Below are 13,676 nucleotides of genomic sequence, written 5' to 3' on the forward strand. Positions count from 1 at the left end.
GGAGGAGGAGGAGGGAGGAGGAGGAGGAGATGGCATCCTTAGTGCTCCCTGAACTGGGTGGTTTTCTTGCAGACGTTTCATAACCCAACTAGGTAGCGTCATCAATGCTAGAAGGGAGTAGGGTTTGTGGAGTGGAGGAGGAGGAGGAGGAGGAGACAATGGCATCCTTTGTGCTCCCTGAGCTGGGTGGTTTTCTTGCAAACATTTCATTACCAAACTAGGTAATGTCATCAAGGCTACAGCTGGCACTGATGAGGTTCCCTAGTTTGGTAATGAAACGTCTGCAAGACAACCACCCAGCTCAGAGAGCACCAGAGGCCTCACAGTTCGACCCTGAGCTACAAAGATTCTCTTCTGTTGGTAAACAGTGCTCTCAAGGAGCATTATTATTATTATTGTTATTGTTATTATTATTATTACTACTACTACTACTACTATTATCTTTATACCAACAACCCGGACAGCTGCCCGAATCTTACCTTTCCCCACCTTCTCTTCCTCTTCCTGAGACTTGAGATGCTCCAGACCAACTGGGGCTTCTGGCCTTGCCGAGCCATTGGCGAGGCGCAGGGATCCCCCCCTGCCTCTCGAGTGGTACAGGCCGGGGGCCAGGTCGAGCCACTCGATGTCGCTGTGCACGGAAAGGAAGAGCGGGTTCACGATGCAGAGGGCGGCGTCCTCGGACGTCACGCGGATGGAGCAAGAGGGCTGCTTGGACTTCAGAAGGTCCCCCTTGGGTTCCATGCCGCTGGCTTCTGCTTCGTCTGAGGCCAGGCCGTTGGCGGGATGAAGAGGCATCGCCCAGAATGCTGTGGATGGGGGGGGGGGAAACAAAAAACAGGAAATGGAGAACAGGGGAGAACAGGGGCTCTTTGGGGAAGGTGGGGTTCTCCTTAAGCCACCCGAATCGGCAAACTCTCCCCAAATACCAGAGCGGACTGGGGGGGTATTCTCACTCACTTGCGCCCAAGGTGGCAACTGCATCTAAATCAGCTCTGCCGGGAAGCTGAAGGACATGGGGGACCCTGAGCAAACAGGGCAGGATATCCCTGGAAGAGAAGCAGAGTTACAAAAACGACACCCGCTCTTGGCTCAAGGCAGGTCTTCTGTGCTGCCTTTCCCCCGTTATTTATTCTTCAGTTATCCGTTAAATTTCTACGCTGCCCGAAATGTGGGGCGAAATATAAATTTAGAGGACTGGGAAAGATGATGGAACATAATCAGTTAGAGTGCAGTACTGCAGGCCACTTTAGCTGACTGTGTTCAGCAGGTCAGCGGTTCAAATCTCACCGGCTCAAGGTTGCCTCAGCCTTCCATCCTTCCGGGGTAGGTAAAATGAGGACCCAGATTGTTGGGGGCAATGTAAATATATATATATATATATATACATTGCTTACTGGTGTACACCGCTTAGAGAGTGCTTGCACTTAAAGCGGTACATAAGTCTCATAAATAAATAAATAAATAAATAAATTGCAAATTGACGCTATCAACTGCATACAGAGAGAATCAATATAAAATGATTTACAGATGGCATTTAACACCGGCGAGATTGGCTGAAATGTATAAAAATATAGACCCGAAGTGTTGGAAATGTAAAATCAGAGAAGGAACATTTTATCACATGTGGTGGCTGTGCCCCAAAGCAAAAAATTGTTGGGAACGAATAAGAGATTGGATACAGGAGATAACGGAGATACAAATGGATTTTAAACCAGAATTATTTCTTTTGGGCATAATAAATTTAAAGATGGAAAAACAACTCCAAGATATCATTATATACATATTGACTGCAGCTCGTATAGCATATGCTCAATGCTGGAAGCGTGAAAATATTCCCATAAATGATATGATTATGTACCAAATCTTGGAATGCGCAGAAATGAATAAACTCACGTTAGAATTAAAAGACAAGGAGGCGACAGAATTTTATGAAATTTGGAATAAATGTTATAATTGGCTAGAACAGAGAAAGGAAAAGACATAATTACTGATGTACATAAAATGTAAGTAAGATGTAAAGAATGCTTAAAATGTTCTGTTAAAAGAAAAGATTTATGTTTATGTATTTTAAGTTTGTTTGGGTGTATGGTGAAAAATAATAAAAAAAAATTTTTTTAAAAAAATTCTATGCTGCCCATCTCCTATACAAGGGGACTCTGGGTGGCTTACAAATGATAGAAACCAACAAAAAACAGTTAAGGGGTTGAAAAGTTAAAACGAGCCCTTAAAGATTAAAACTTTGCACCATGGCGGCTGTTTTAAAGTGGGGGGCTCCTAGCCTATTTGGGGGGGTGTGGTCTGAGATGCCTAAACCTCCTCTTTTGATTCAAAAGTTGGGAAGGTCTTCCAGGGAAATGAAACATTTGGGAAAGGGCAGCTGCTAGGAGCCTCCCTCTGGATCTCAGAAATATCTGGCGCTTACCAAATTAATTAAGGTCACATTCAGCACCCGTAGGTTCCCCCCCCCAGCCCAGCCCACTTCAACACCACCACCTCCCTCTCCCTGGTGCTCACCTGCTCACAAAATGAAAGCCAATCAGCTCCAAAAGGTTTCTGAAGTACAGCTGAGAACCTTTGAGGTGAATGGCTGCTGGTGAAAGAAAGAAAGAAAGAAAGAAAGAAAGAAAGAAAGAAAGAAAGAAAGAAAGAAAGAAAGAAAGAAAGAAAGAAAGAGGGGGAGGGAGGGAGGGAGGGAGGGAGGGAGGAAGGAAGGAAGGAAGGAAGGGAAAAAAGAAAGAAAGAAAGAATAATTTGTTTAGTGATCGTCTGAAGTTAAAAGTGACTTATGATCATTTTCCCCACTTACAACCGTTGCAACATCATCCCTGTGGTCACGTGATCAAAATCCAGCCGCTTGGCAACTGACTCATATTTAGGACGGTCACAGTGTCCCCGGGGTCACGTGATCCCCCTTTGCGACCTTCTGACACGCAAAGTCAAAGGGAGAGGGAAGCCAGATTCACTTCACAACCGTACTACTTAACAACTGCAGTGATTCACTTAACAATTGTGGCAAGCGAGGTCACACAACGGGTGGTGGAAATCCACTTAGCAGCTGTCTTGCTTAGCGACAGAAACTTTGGACTATCTGTAGGTCAGTGGTTCTCCACCTGGGGATCGGGACCCCATTTGGGGTCGAACGGCCATTTCACGGGGGTCCCCAAACAAGGCTGTCCGCCATTTTTTCCCCTTTTCTTTGGCCACGCCCCTGGCACCCGGTGATGTATAAGTGGTTGGGGGTCACCACAACATGGGGAACTGTATTATGGGGTCGCGGCATTAGAAAGGTTGAGAACCACTGCTGTAGGTGATCGCCATGGGGGAGGGGGGAACAAAGGAAGGGTTCCTCTTTGGCTGGCGATTACTAAGGAGGGCACGTGCTTTATCGTCAGAATAACCTCTTCCCATTTTTTTTTTCCTTCACAATTTCCAACTGAAGGTGAAGAGGGGGGGGGGGAAAAGAGCCTGCAAAATGACTTGTAGGATGCCCCAACAGCCTGACTCAACAGCTCCCTTGCTTGATTGGGACACATCCGTAGGTCACAACAGAACTTCTGGAGGGCATAAGGAAGTCTGAAATTCAACTCCTGAGGCTTCTGGTTGGAAAAAAAAAAAAAGGTTCTCAGGGCCCGGATCATCTCAGGAAGAGCTAATCAACCTCAGCAGGGAAGAAAATGCTGAACCAAGTGGGATGGATGGATGGATTGGGTCAGGGGGAGATCCCAGCCTAGAACTAAGGAGAAATTTCCTGACAGGGAGAACGGTTAGTCAATGCAAGAGCTTGCCTGCAGAAGTTGTGGGTGCTGCAATCACTGGAGGCTTTCAAGAAAAGACTGCACAACCCTTTGTCTGGGATGAAATAAGGGACTCCTGCCTTGAGCAGGGGGGGTTGGACTAGCAGACCTCCAAAGGTCCCGTCCAGCCTTAAGATTCTGATTCTATGTTTTGGTGTATGTTCTCCATGTACTTCCTTCCTCCAGGGGAGGGATGAGGATCTTGAAAACTCTGTTTTTCATAGGCCAAGAGCCTCTTCTTTTGAAAGTATCAAGATTTCCTTCTATATCGAGGCAAGAAACACAGAAGCTATAGTGCAGGGGTTCTGAACCTTGGCCACTTTAAGACTTGTGGACTTCAACTCCCAGAATTCCTCAGCCAGCTTTGCTGAATTGAATTCTGGGAGTTGAAGTCCACAAGTCTTAAAGTGGCCAAGGTTGAGAGCCCCTGCTATAGTGTAAGCTTTCCAATAAATATTAAAATAGTTTAAAATCTACAACGTCAAGGGCCTTTTGATGGTGGATGGCATAAACAGCTGAATACTGCATGTAAAATAAAATAGCTTTGAGAACATAAATCGACACGATCAGCTCTTTAGCCTATTAGCTAATCCAGTAGCCTGTTCTTACAGCGGTCAACCAACCTGCTCATCTCCCTCCAGATGGCCTTCAGGGACAGTCCCAAGGCCATCAAGATCAAGAGCTGTTATTCTCCGGGAATTCTACAAATTACTCCCTTTTTAAAAGCCAGATAAACTGGTCCCCAGCCCCGCATCTCAGAATCACAAATTCCAAAGCTTAATTGTGCATTGTGTAAAAAAAAAAATATATGTTTTCCCCTTTTCTCTGTCCTGATTCTTCCAGGATTCAATTTCCCAGCATGATTTATAGTTCTAGCACTACGATCACAAGAGGGCCCAAAATTGATGTTGCTAAGCGAGACATTTGTTAAATGTTAAAGTAGACCCCCCCCCTCACCCTGACGTGGACCCCCCGCCTTTCTTCCTCTTGATGAGAAAGTGGCTTCGCTCCTTTGTTCATTTCCTTAAGTCAGTGTTTCCCAAACTTGACAATTTTAAGGCATGTGGACTTCAACTCCCAGAATTCCACAGCCAGCAATGCTGGCTGTGGAATTCTGGGAGTTGAAATCCACATGCCTTAAAATTGTCAAGTTTGGGAAACACTGCCTTAAGTTTACCTGGGAAGAAGCTGTCCCACTTCAGAAGAGAGAGAGGAAAGAGACAGAAACCAGCTATATACATTCAGCACATTGCTTTCCCTAGAAGCAAGCTAGGATAACAAACACCGGTTTAGCACAAGGAAGTAATTCCTCACCTGTGGTTCAGCCCAGAGACGGGGAACGCAGATGATAAAACAACCCGAGCTGGGGAACGGAGGGAAAAACGTAGCCCAAACGGCCAGTCTCTCGGTCAAGAATCTATGGAGGCTGCCAGTTACCAAGGCGAGCGTGCGCCCTGCGAGAACTGGCCCTTGCCAGCTTCTCCAAACTACTTCCCTTTTTTTAAGTAGAAGGAAATGAGGTTTTGAAATTCCCCCGACGAGACGAGATGAGCGTTGAGGTCCGGCAACTGGGGCAAGGAAGTAGTTCAAGCGTGGACGTTTCCTATTTTCCCACCCTTCTGATTCTCGTCGTGAAATCGAGCAGGGAAGTGAAATTCTGGGGGGCTGTCAGAGAAGGGAAAGGAAGGTCTCCTGGCTTCTCCTCTGCGTGTCTTAGCTCGAGAACCCCAAAAGCTGAAGGCGGATTCAGAGGGTTCATTCGTGCAGCCTCCTCGTGGGAAAGAAACCCCAAAGTCTTTCCGTCATAAAGGGTTAGGACGGTGGGGTCCCTGGTGCTCGCTCAGCGTGGTAGTTTTGCTGCAGACGTTTCCTCACCACACCAGGTAACATCATCAGTGGGGTGACGTTGCCTAGTTTGGTAATGAAAGGTCTGCAAGAAAACTACCAAGCTCAGAAAGCACCAAAGACCCCACAGTTCTCCTCCTCCTCCTCTTCTTCCTCTTTCTCCCCCACTTCTCAACCCCCCTTCCTTCTAGCACTGAAGATGTTCCCTGGTTGGATAATGAAAGGTCTGCAAAAACCCACCAAGCTCGGAAAGCACGAAGGACACCACAGTCTCCTCCTCCTCCCCATAAATATGCTCTCTTCTAGCACTGATGATGATACCTAGTTGGGTCATGAAACGTCTGCAACAAAACCACCAAGCTCAGAGAACACCAAGGACTCCACAGTCCACCTCCTCCTCCTCCCCCCTCCTCCTCACAACCCCCCCTGCTTTCTAGCATTGAATATGTTCCCAGGGTGGATAATGAAGTATTTGCAAAAACTACCAAGCTCAGAAAGCACCAAGGACCCCACAGTTGTCTCCTCCTCCTCCTCCTCCTCACAACCACCCTCCTTTCTAGCACTGAAGATGTTCCTTAGTTGGGTCATGAAACGTCTGCAAGGAAACAGCCGAGCATAGAGAGCACCAAGGACCCCACAGTCATCTCCTCCTCCTCCCCATAAACCCACTCTCTTATAACACTGATAATTCTAGCTCAGGGGTTCTCAACCGTGGCAACTTTAAGACTTGTGGACTTCAACTCCCAGAATTCCTCAGCCAGTCCACAAGTCTTAAAGTTGCCAAGGTTGAGAACCCCTGTTCTAACTAGTTAGGTAGTGAAACATCTGCAAGAAAAGAATCAAGCGCAGAGAGCGCACTAAAGACCCACAGTCCTCCTCCTCCCCTTCACAACTTCCCCCCCCCTTTCTAGCATTGAAGATGTTTTACCTAGTTGGGTCACGAAACATCTGCAAGGAAACCACCCAGCTCAGAGAGCACCAAGGACCCCTCAGTTCAACCTTGAGCTGCGAAGATTCTCTTCTAACGTTAAGACGGTCTGAATATATTTTTCGCACTGGTTTGAAAATGCAGCTTAATGCTGTATCGTTCCACGGGAGTGTCACGTGTCCGTGTTCACCTCCCAGGGATAGAAGGCTCAAGTACGAAAGCGACTCACCTGGAGTGTCTTCAAGAGGGAAAAGGCCAACAACCTTATTGTCACTTTCCGGTAACCGGAGGTAAAGTGTCTTGACGGCGTCATTCCCATTGGTAGCAACGATGAATGACTGGAAGAGGTGAAAATGGAGACAGCAGGGTGGCTGGAAAATCACATCACACAACGAAACTATCACCCATTCTCCTAAACACCCATTTCTCTCACCCTTTCAGTAGGATTTATATTCGTTAAACATTTATGCAACCCATCTCCCTGTGACAGCCACTCTGGGAGGCTTAAAATATAATAAAAAGGTAAAAACGACGATACCAAGTGATTAAAATTAAGAGGATTAAACAGGAAGCCAAAAACCAAAAGAATGGGGGATGTGGGAGTGCTGTCTTCCCTCTATTCCCTCTATTCAAGATGGACAGTGATTAATCTTTATATGTTACTAATATGTAAGGGTGCAGGTCTCTACATATGTTGCACATAGTCTGTTTAAATGCGTGTTATACATGTGTACACTTTGAGAGCAAGCAACTAAATTTCATTTTTAATGTGTGCCTTTGTGCTCACAGTAAAAAATGACAATAAAGTATGTCTGTCTGTCTATCTATTCTATCTGACAATAAAGGTTGTCTGTCTGTCTGTCTGTCTGTCTGTCTGTCTATCTATCTATCTAGCTACCTACCTACCTACCCACCTACCTGACAATAAAGGTTATCTGTCTGTCTGTCTGCCTGCCTGCCTGCCTGCCTGCCTGCCTGCCTGCCTGCCTATCTATCTATCTATCTATCTATCTATCTATCTATCTATCTATCTATCTATCTATCTATCTATCTATCTATCTATCTATCTATCTATCTATCTATCTATCTATCCATCCACCCACCCACCCACCCACCCACCCACCTATCTAATCTATCTATCTATCTATCTATCTATCTATCTATCTATCTATCTATCTATCTATCTATCTATCTATCCATCCATCCATCCATCCATCCATCCATCCATCCATTCATCCATCCATCCATCTATCTGACAATAAAGATTATCTATCTGTCTGTCTATCTGTCTGTCTGTCTGTCTATCCTCTCTGCAAGGAGTATAAATCCTTCCATTCCTCACCATCCAATCAGAGCTGAAGAAGCTTCTTGGCTAAGAAGCAAAGAAAAACCAGAAAGTCCAGTTGTCTCTTGAAAAAGCACCTTTGGGACAAAGCAACCTATCATCCCCCCTCAATCATCAACTGCCATTCGTAACTAGGGGAGGATGGGAAGGGTAATCCAACAGATATAGGGCGGGTTGTAATTGAAGGATTACACCTACAGGAGATGTTAGTGAGATTTAATTTACTTTCCTACCCTTTCAACCCTGTGTACTAGAAGCCACAAATCAGGTCTGGCAAGTAAACTCAGGAACAGGTAGGCCTTGACTTACCACCATTGATTTAATGGCCGTTCAAAGTTACAGGAGCACTTGAAAAAAGGGACTTATGACTTTTTTTTGTGCATCCCCAGCCGTGTGATCAAAATTCGGTCACTTAAGACGGCTGCAGTGTCCTGGCGTCACGTAGTCCCCTTTTCTGCGACCTTCTGGCCAGCAAACGTCAATCAAGGGGAGAGCCAGATTCACTTAACCACCCTGTTACTAATTTTAACAACTGCAGTGGTTCACTTAGTGACTGTGGCAAGAAAGGTCAGAAAACGGGCGAAACTCAACTTAACAAATGCCTCGCTTAGCCATGGAAATTCTAGGCTCCACGGTGGTCGTAAGTAGAGGACTACCTGTACAGAGGACGCAATTGGCCCAATCCCAACAAATCCACAGAGTCCTCAGTTTTGCAGGAAAGAAAACCTGGGTTTTCGAAAAACTTCTAAAAAAGGGTCACTCACCCCCCGTTGGTGCGGCGAGAGCAGCTTCTTGACTTGCTCTGGCTGGACATCCAGAAGCTCCCAAATGCCCCTCGTGGCCGACAGCCTTTCCAGAAGTGGGGTGCGATGGCTGGGTTCTCCAAACCCCACCGTCTTCTCTGACCTACAAAAGAGAAAAGGCAAAGAAAAGAAGCCGAAGGCGGGCCGGTTGGCTTTTTGCTGCCAAAATAACTCCGGTCTCATATGCTACTTTTAATATAATATACTTTGTTGTTGTTGTTAATTGCGAAGTCGTGTCCGACCCATCGCGACCCCATGGACAATGTTCCTCCAGGCCTTCCTGTCCTCTACCATCTTCTGGAGTCCATTTAAATTCACCCCTCCTGCTTCAGTGACTCCATCCAGCCATCTCATTCTCTGTCGTCCCCTTCTTCTCTTGCCCTCCATCTTTCCCAGCATTAGGCTCTTCTCCCGTGAGTCCTTCCTTCTCATTAGGTGGCCAAAGTATTTGAGTTCAACTCAGGATTTGGCCTCTAAAGAAGCAGACGGGGTTGATCTCTTCTAGGACTGACCGGTTGGATCGCCTTGCAGTCCAAGGGACTCGCAGGAGTTCTCTCCAGCACAGAGTTCAAAGGCCTCCATTCTTTGGCGCTCAGCCTTTCTTATGGTCCAACTTTCTCAGCCATACATTGCAACTGGGAAAAAACCATGGCCTTGACTATATGTACTTTTGTTGGCAGGGTGATGTCTGGCTTTTTAGAATGCTGTCTAGATTTGCCATAGCTTTCCTCCCCAGGAGCAAGCGTCTTTTAATTTCTTGGCTGCAGTCCCCATCTGAGGTGATCTTGGAGCCCAGAAAAATAAAATCTGTCACTACATCCATTTCTTCCCCATCTATTTGCCAGGAATTGAGAGGGCCGGATGCCATGATTTTGGTTTTCTTAATGTTGAGTTATAATATACTAGAGGATGGAATACATCAATTTTGATCATAGGTGGGATTTGCACAAGGTCCCACTCGAGTCCCAGCAGGGGTTGACCTTATTAAACCAGCCCAGCTTCTGCCATTGTTAAAGCAGAGTTGACGGCTCAGCTGATGGTGTGAACCGGCCAACACTTAATTTATTCAATGAAACAGTATAACAGAATAAAAGAATCGGAAGGGACCTGGGAGGTCTACTAGTCCACCCCCTGCTCAGGCAGGAAACCCTACACCATTTCAGACAAATGGTTGTCCAATCTCTTGTTCAAAACCTTGGTTTTATTACTTTCATTTCTAAAAAAATATTTTTTATTTCTTTTATATTGTATTTTTATTTCCTGTAAGCTGCCGTGAGCGAGTATGAGGCAATATACATTTTCCAAATAAATAAATTCAATGCAGCCGAGGAAGTCAACCCAATAGATGCCATCTGGCTTTTTCCTGGGATAGGCAAATGGCTTAAAAAAAGCTGTCAGCAGAACTCCCTGGCCGTCCAATGGGTGGTAGCCCCACCTCCTATGGAGAGTCCAGCCAAAATTTAGTCCTGAACTGAGATTAGAGCAGCTTTTGAGCCAGACACTACACCAGGTCGAACGTGGCAGGTTTAGAAGTGACACAAGACTCTCCTTGGATGTCCTACCCTTGGCTTTGTACGGACTTCAACTCCCAGCATTCCCCTTTCTCCTTCCAGGAATTCTAGGAGCTGAAGTCCACACATCTGCAAAGTTGTTGAGGTTGAGAAACACCGGACTACAAGCTCTCCACATAACCAACTGGGCAGACAGGCATGCCTCTTTCTTGACCCAGACGTGCACGCAGACCCTCTCCTTACCCTGAGCCTGCTCCCATGTGCTCTTTGCTGGCGTCAACCATGATCTCCATCATTGCTCATTCCCATGAGACTCCGGTTAATCAGCAAGTCCTCTTCTCCCGATCCAACTTTCCAGCCTGTTTTTCTTTTGAGGGCTGGTCTCGGAATGTTCTGCTGGAGAAGCAGAAGACGTCAGAGAGATGAATCTGGGCCCCAGGTTTCCACAGGTGGGGAAAAGATAGCAGCGGTGAAAGACTTGTCCGTGACCCAGGTCAACTAAACAATGACCTGATGAAAGAGGTTGATATTTGTGAGATGGGGGCGGCTATACGAATGGGACAAGTCAATAAGTAATTTGCTCTCATAGGATGCAGTAAAACTTGCTCTCCAAAAGCCCATCTGCCATGACTAAAGAATTCCACGGATCAGTAGAGTATTTGTAGTTCAGGGTTGAAATGAAGGGTCCTAGTCCCTCTCTGAGCTTGCAGATGTTTCATGAACCAAGCGAGGGAACATCATCAGTGCTAGAAGAAAGTGTGTGTGTGGGGGGGAGGAGGAGGACAGTGGGGTCCTTCATGCTCTCCAAGCTTGGTGGTTTTCTTGCAGATGTTTCCTTACCCAACTAGGCCACATCAAGGGGTCTGTTACTAGTTTGAGTAATGAAATGAAAACAACCAAGTTCGGAGAGCACCAAGGACCCTTAATTCTATTTGAAACCACCAATGTATGTGTCAATACATATTAATCATATACATATACTTAAAGCGGTATATAAGTCTTATAAATAAATAAATAAATATAACGGATAATAGATGCCTCCTGGCCTCCATCCACAGGGAATTAACCCCATAAGCCCCACCCTCTTGAAAGCTCCCACCGTTCGGAGAATTAATCATACGCACACACCTACATCTAAATGAAAGATGTTCAGGGTCCAGGGAAGGTGCTTCAGAAGGACGTTTTCCCTTCCAAACGGCCTCTTCCTCTTCAACGGCTGCCTTAGTAGCTCAGAGCAGATCCGGCTGCAAGGGAGACCCACGCCCACGTGCCTCTGTCAGCAGGCAAAATGGCGGACAGAGTCGATGCTCAGCTCTGAAAGGAAGGCAAACATCCTGCCTGCAGAAGCCAGGGCTCAGCAAAACGCCAAACGCATCCATGCCGTTGTGCCAACAGTCATTTCTGGCCTTCCTCCCACACGTACCGCAAAGTTCTAGGTGCCTTTGAATATCTGCATCCCAAAAAGGTGGTTTGAGGCCCCACGATCGCTTCCAACAAACAAGCCGAGGCCCCCGAAAAGCTTTAGCAGCAGGCAATAAATCCAGCAAAGGGGAATATTTTGTAGCTCAGGCTGAAATGACAGGGTCCTTGGTGCTCTCTGAGCTTGGTTGCTTTCTTGCAGATGTTTCATCGCCCAAACTAGGTAGCGTCATCAGCACTGCTGATGTTACCTACTTTGGATAATGAAACATCTGCAAGAAAACAAGCCAACTCAAAGAACGCCACAATAAGTCCAGCATTCATTCCCCCGAAATAGGATTTTACCTAAAGAGATTTGGGTTAGCTTCCCTGAGGCTTGTAGGGATAAGTAAATCTTTTCTCCTCAAGCCTGCCTTAACCTGCCTGTTTGGAATTGAAGCCCGCAGTTCTGCTCAAAATGCCCGCCTCAACAGTTAGAAGATCATCTTACCTTGCGGCGGGCAGGCAGAAAGGTGAAATGCCAGTTACGAAATCTCTATGCCAGCGGCCACTCACGGATCAGCAAAAGGTGAGTGAAGAAAGGCAGGGGCTGACGCACTTCAGCTGTGGGAGACAAAGGCAGGGATGTGGTTGACACCTCCACCAATTGCCTTCACGTGGCTCTGGGGCTTCCGCCATTCACTTCAAAGAAAGGCAGCTAAAGAGAAAATAAAAGTGGGCCGTAAAGCCTCCATTAGAAAAACATTTGAGCAGACATGCTGGATCAGAAAAGACACCTAATTTAATCCAGGTTCCTCTCTTGCTCTTCGGTGGCCAACCAGCTGCTTCTGAGAAGCTCACAAATGAACGCACCACATACGCTTCTCAGCAATGGCCTCCAGTACTAAGAGGTGACACAATACCATCCTGCTTCGTAGTTTTCAAGTGCCTTCCCCTTCTTGAATTTAAGATTTCTTTTTTTGTTTTCCAAAGCCTTCCAACAGAGCCACCAGCCTTAGATCAACAGATTCATGATGCACCAGGAGAAAGAATTCTGGAAGAAAACCTCACGGCTGTGTGAAGCTGAAAGGCAAGAAGGAAGATTAGTTTGGGCAGAAACTCCCTTAAGGTAAAACTGAGGCAGGTAGATGAACTTCAGAGAAGTCTTAAGTCAGTCTCAGCAACTCTGTGTGTCTAGGCTACCTGGGGATTTCTGGGAAGGGAAGTCCACGCATCTGAAAGAGGCTGAGATTGAGAAACGCTGAAGGCGATTAGCACAAAAGCTCAAGGAGTCGGTGATGCTTCCAAAGTGAAAAGTGTTTTAAAAAGCAATTTCCCGTTTTCTTTTTTCAAATCTTTAGCCTATTTCTAGAGATCTTTAGAAACTCGTACACCTTTTAGTAACAGTTCAATTGATCTAAGAAAAGAGTTGCCCAACTACGGTCTTTGGGTTTTGTTTTTTTCCCCCCAAACTGGGAATGCTTTTGCAAATTTCTATTATAATCCAGGTTTTTTTTTTAAAAAAAAATAGTATATAACATGTAAACATTGGCACATAAAACCAAGCTCTTTATATGTGAAGCCCTTACTTATGCTAGCAACTAGACCGGGGATAAGCAACCTTGGCTCTTTTATGACTCGTGGATTTCAGCTCCCAAAATTCCTGAGCTGGCTCAGGAATTCTGGGAGTTGAAGTCCACGAATCATAAAAGAGCCAAGGTTGCTTACCCCTGATTAAACCATTCAAGAGTTGCTTTTACCGTAAAATACTCCTCTCGTACCTCTATCTGAAAAATATAGAAATTTCTTTAATTGTAGCAATTAAAAAACCCTTGCAATCGATGGCACGGAACTATCAGCTAGTGCCCAGAGCTATTTTGCTGTAACCTATGACCCCAGAAAACTGAGGAGAAAGTTAAGAGCTGTCGCTCAGTACAGAAACCAGAGAAAGATTGCATCCATGTTAAACTTTGTAAAAGCAAGTTTCACTTTGTGTCCGCTAGAGGACACTAAATTCCAACCCCTGAATTACTACCTGTTTTGCTGATT

General features: G+C 45.9%; 1 protein-coding gene across 1 annotated transcript; it reads right to left on the bottom strand.

Annotated features, from left to right (window-relative positions):
- Positions 1–479: 479 nt before the first annotated feature.
- LOC120299826 (ras and Rab interactor 2-like) lies at positions 480–13,238 on the bottom strand (the record flags this gene model as incomplete). Its single annotated transcript, XM_039325055.1, has 7 exons — positions 11,358–13,238; positions 10,473–10,625; positions 8,680–8,821; positions 6,800–6,908; positions 2,518–2,593; positions 961–1,049; positions 480–809 (listed from the first exon to the last, which is right to left on the bottom strand). Coding segments are annotated over exons 2-7 (799 nt in total), but the record flags the coding sequence as incomplete, so codon positions are not given.
- Positions 13,239–13,676: the final 438 nt, after the last annotated feature.

Source organism: Crotalus tigris, unplaced genomic scaffold, assembly GCF_016545835.1.
Source record: "Crotalus tigris isolate CLP2741 ecotype Arizona unplaced genomic scaffold, ASM1654583v1 scf7180000024316.1084291, whole genome shotgun sequence".
NCBI classification, from domain to species: Eukaryota; Metazoa; Chordata; class Lepidosauria; order Squamata; family Viperidae; genus Crotalus; species Crotalus tigris.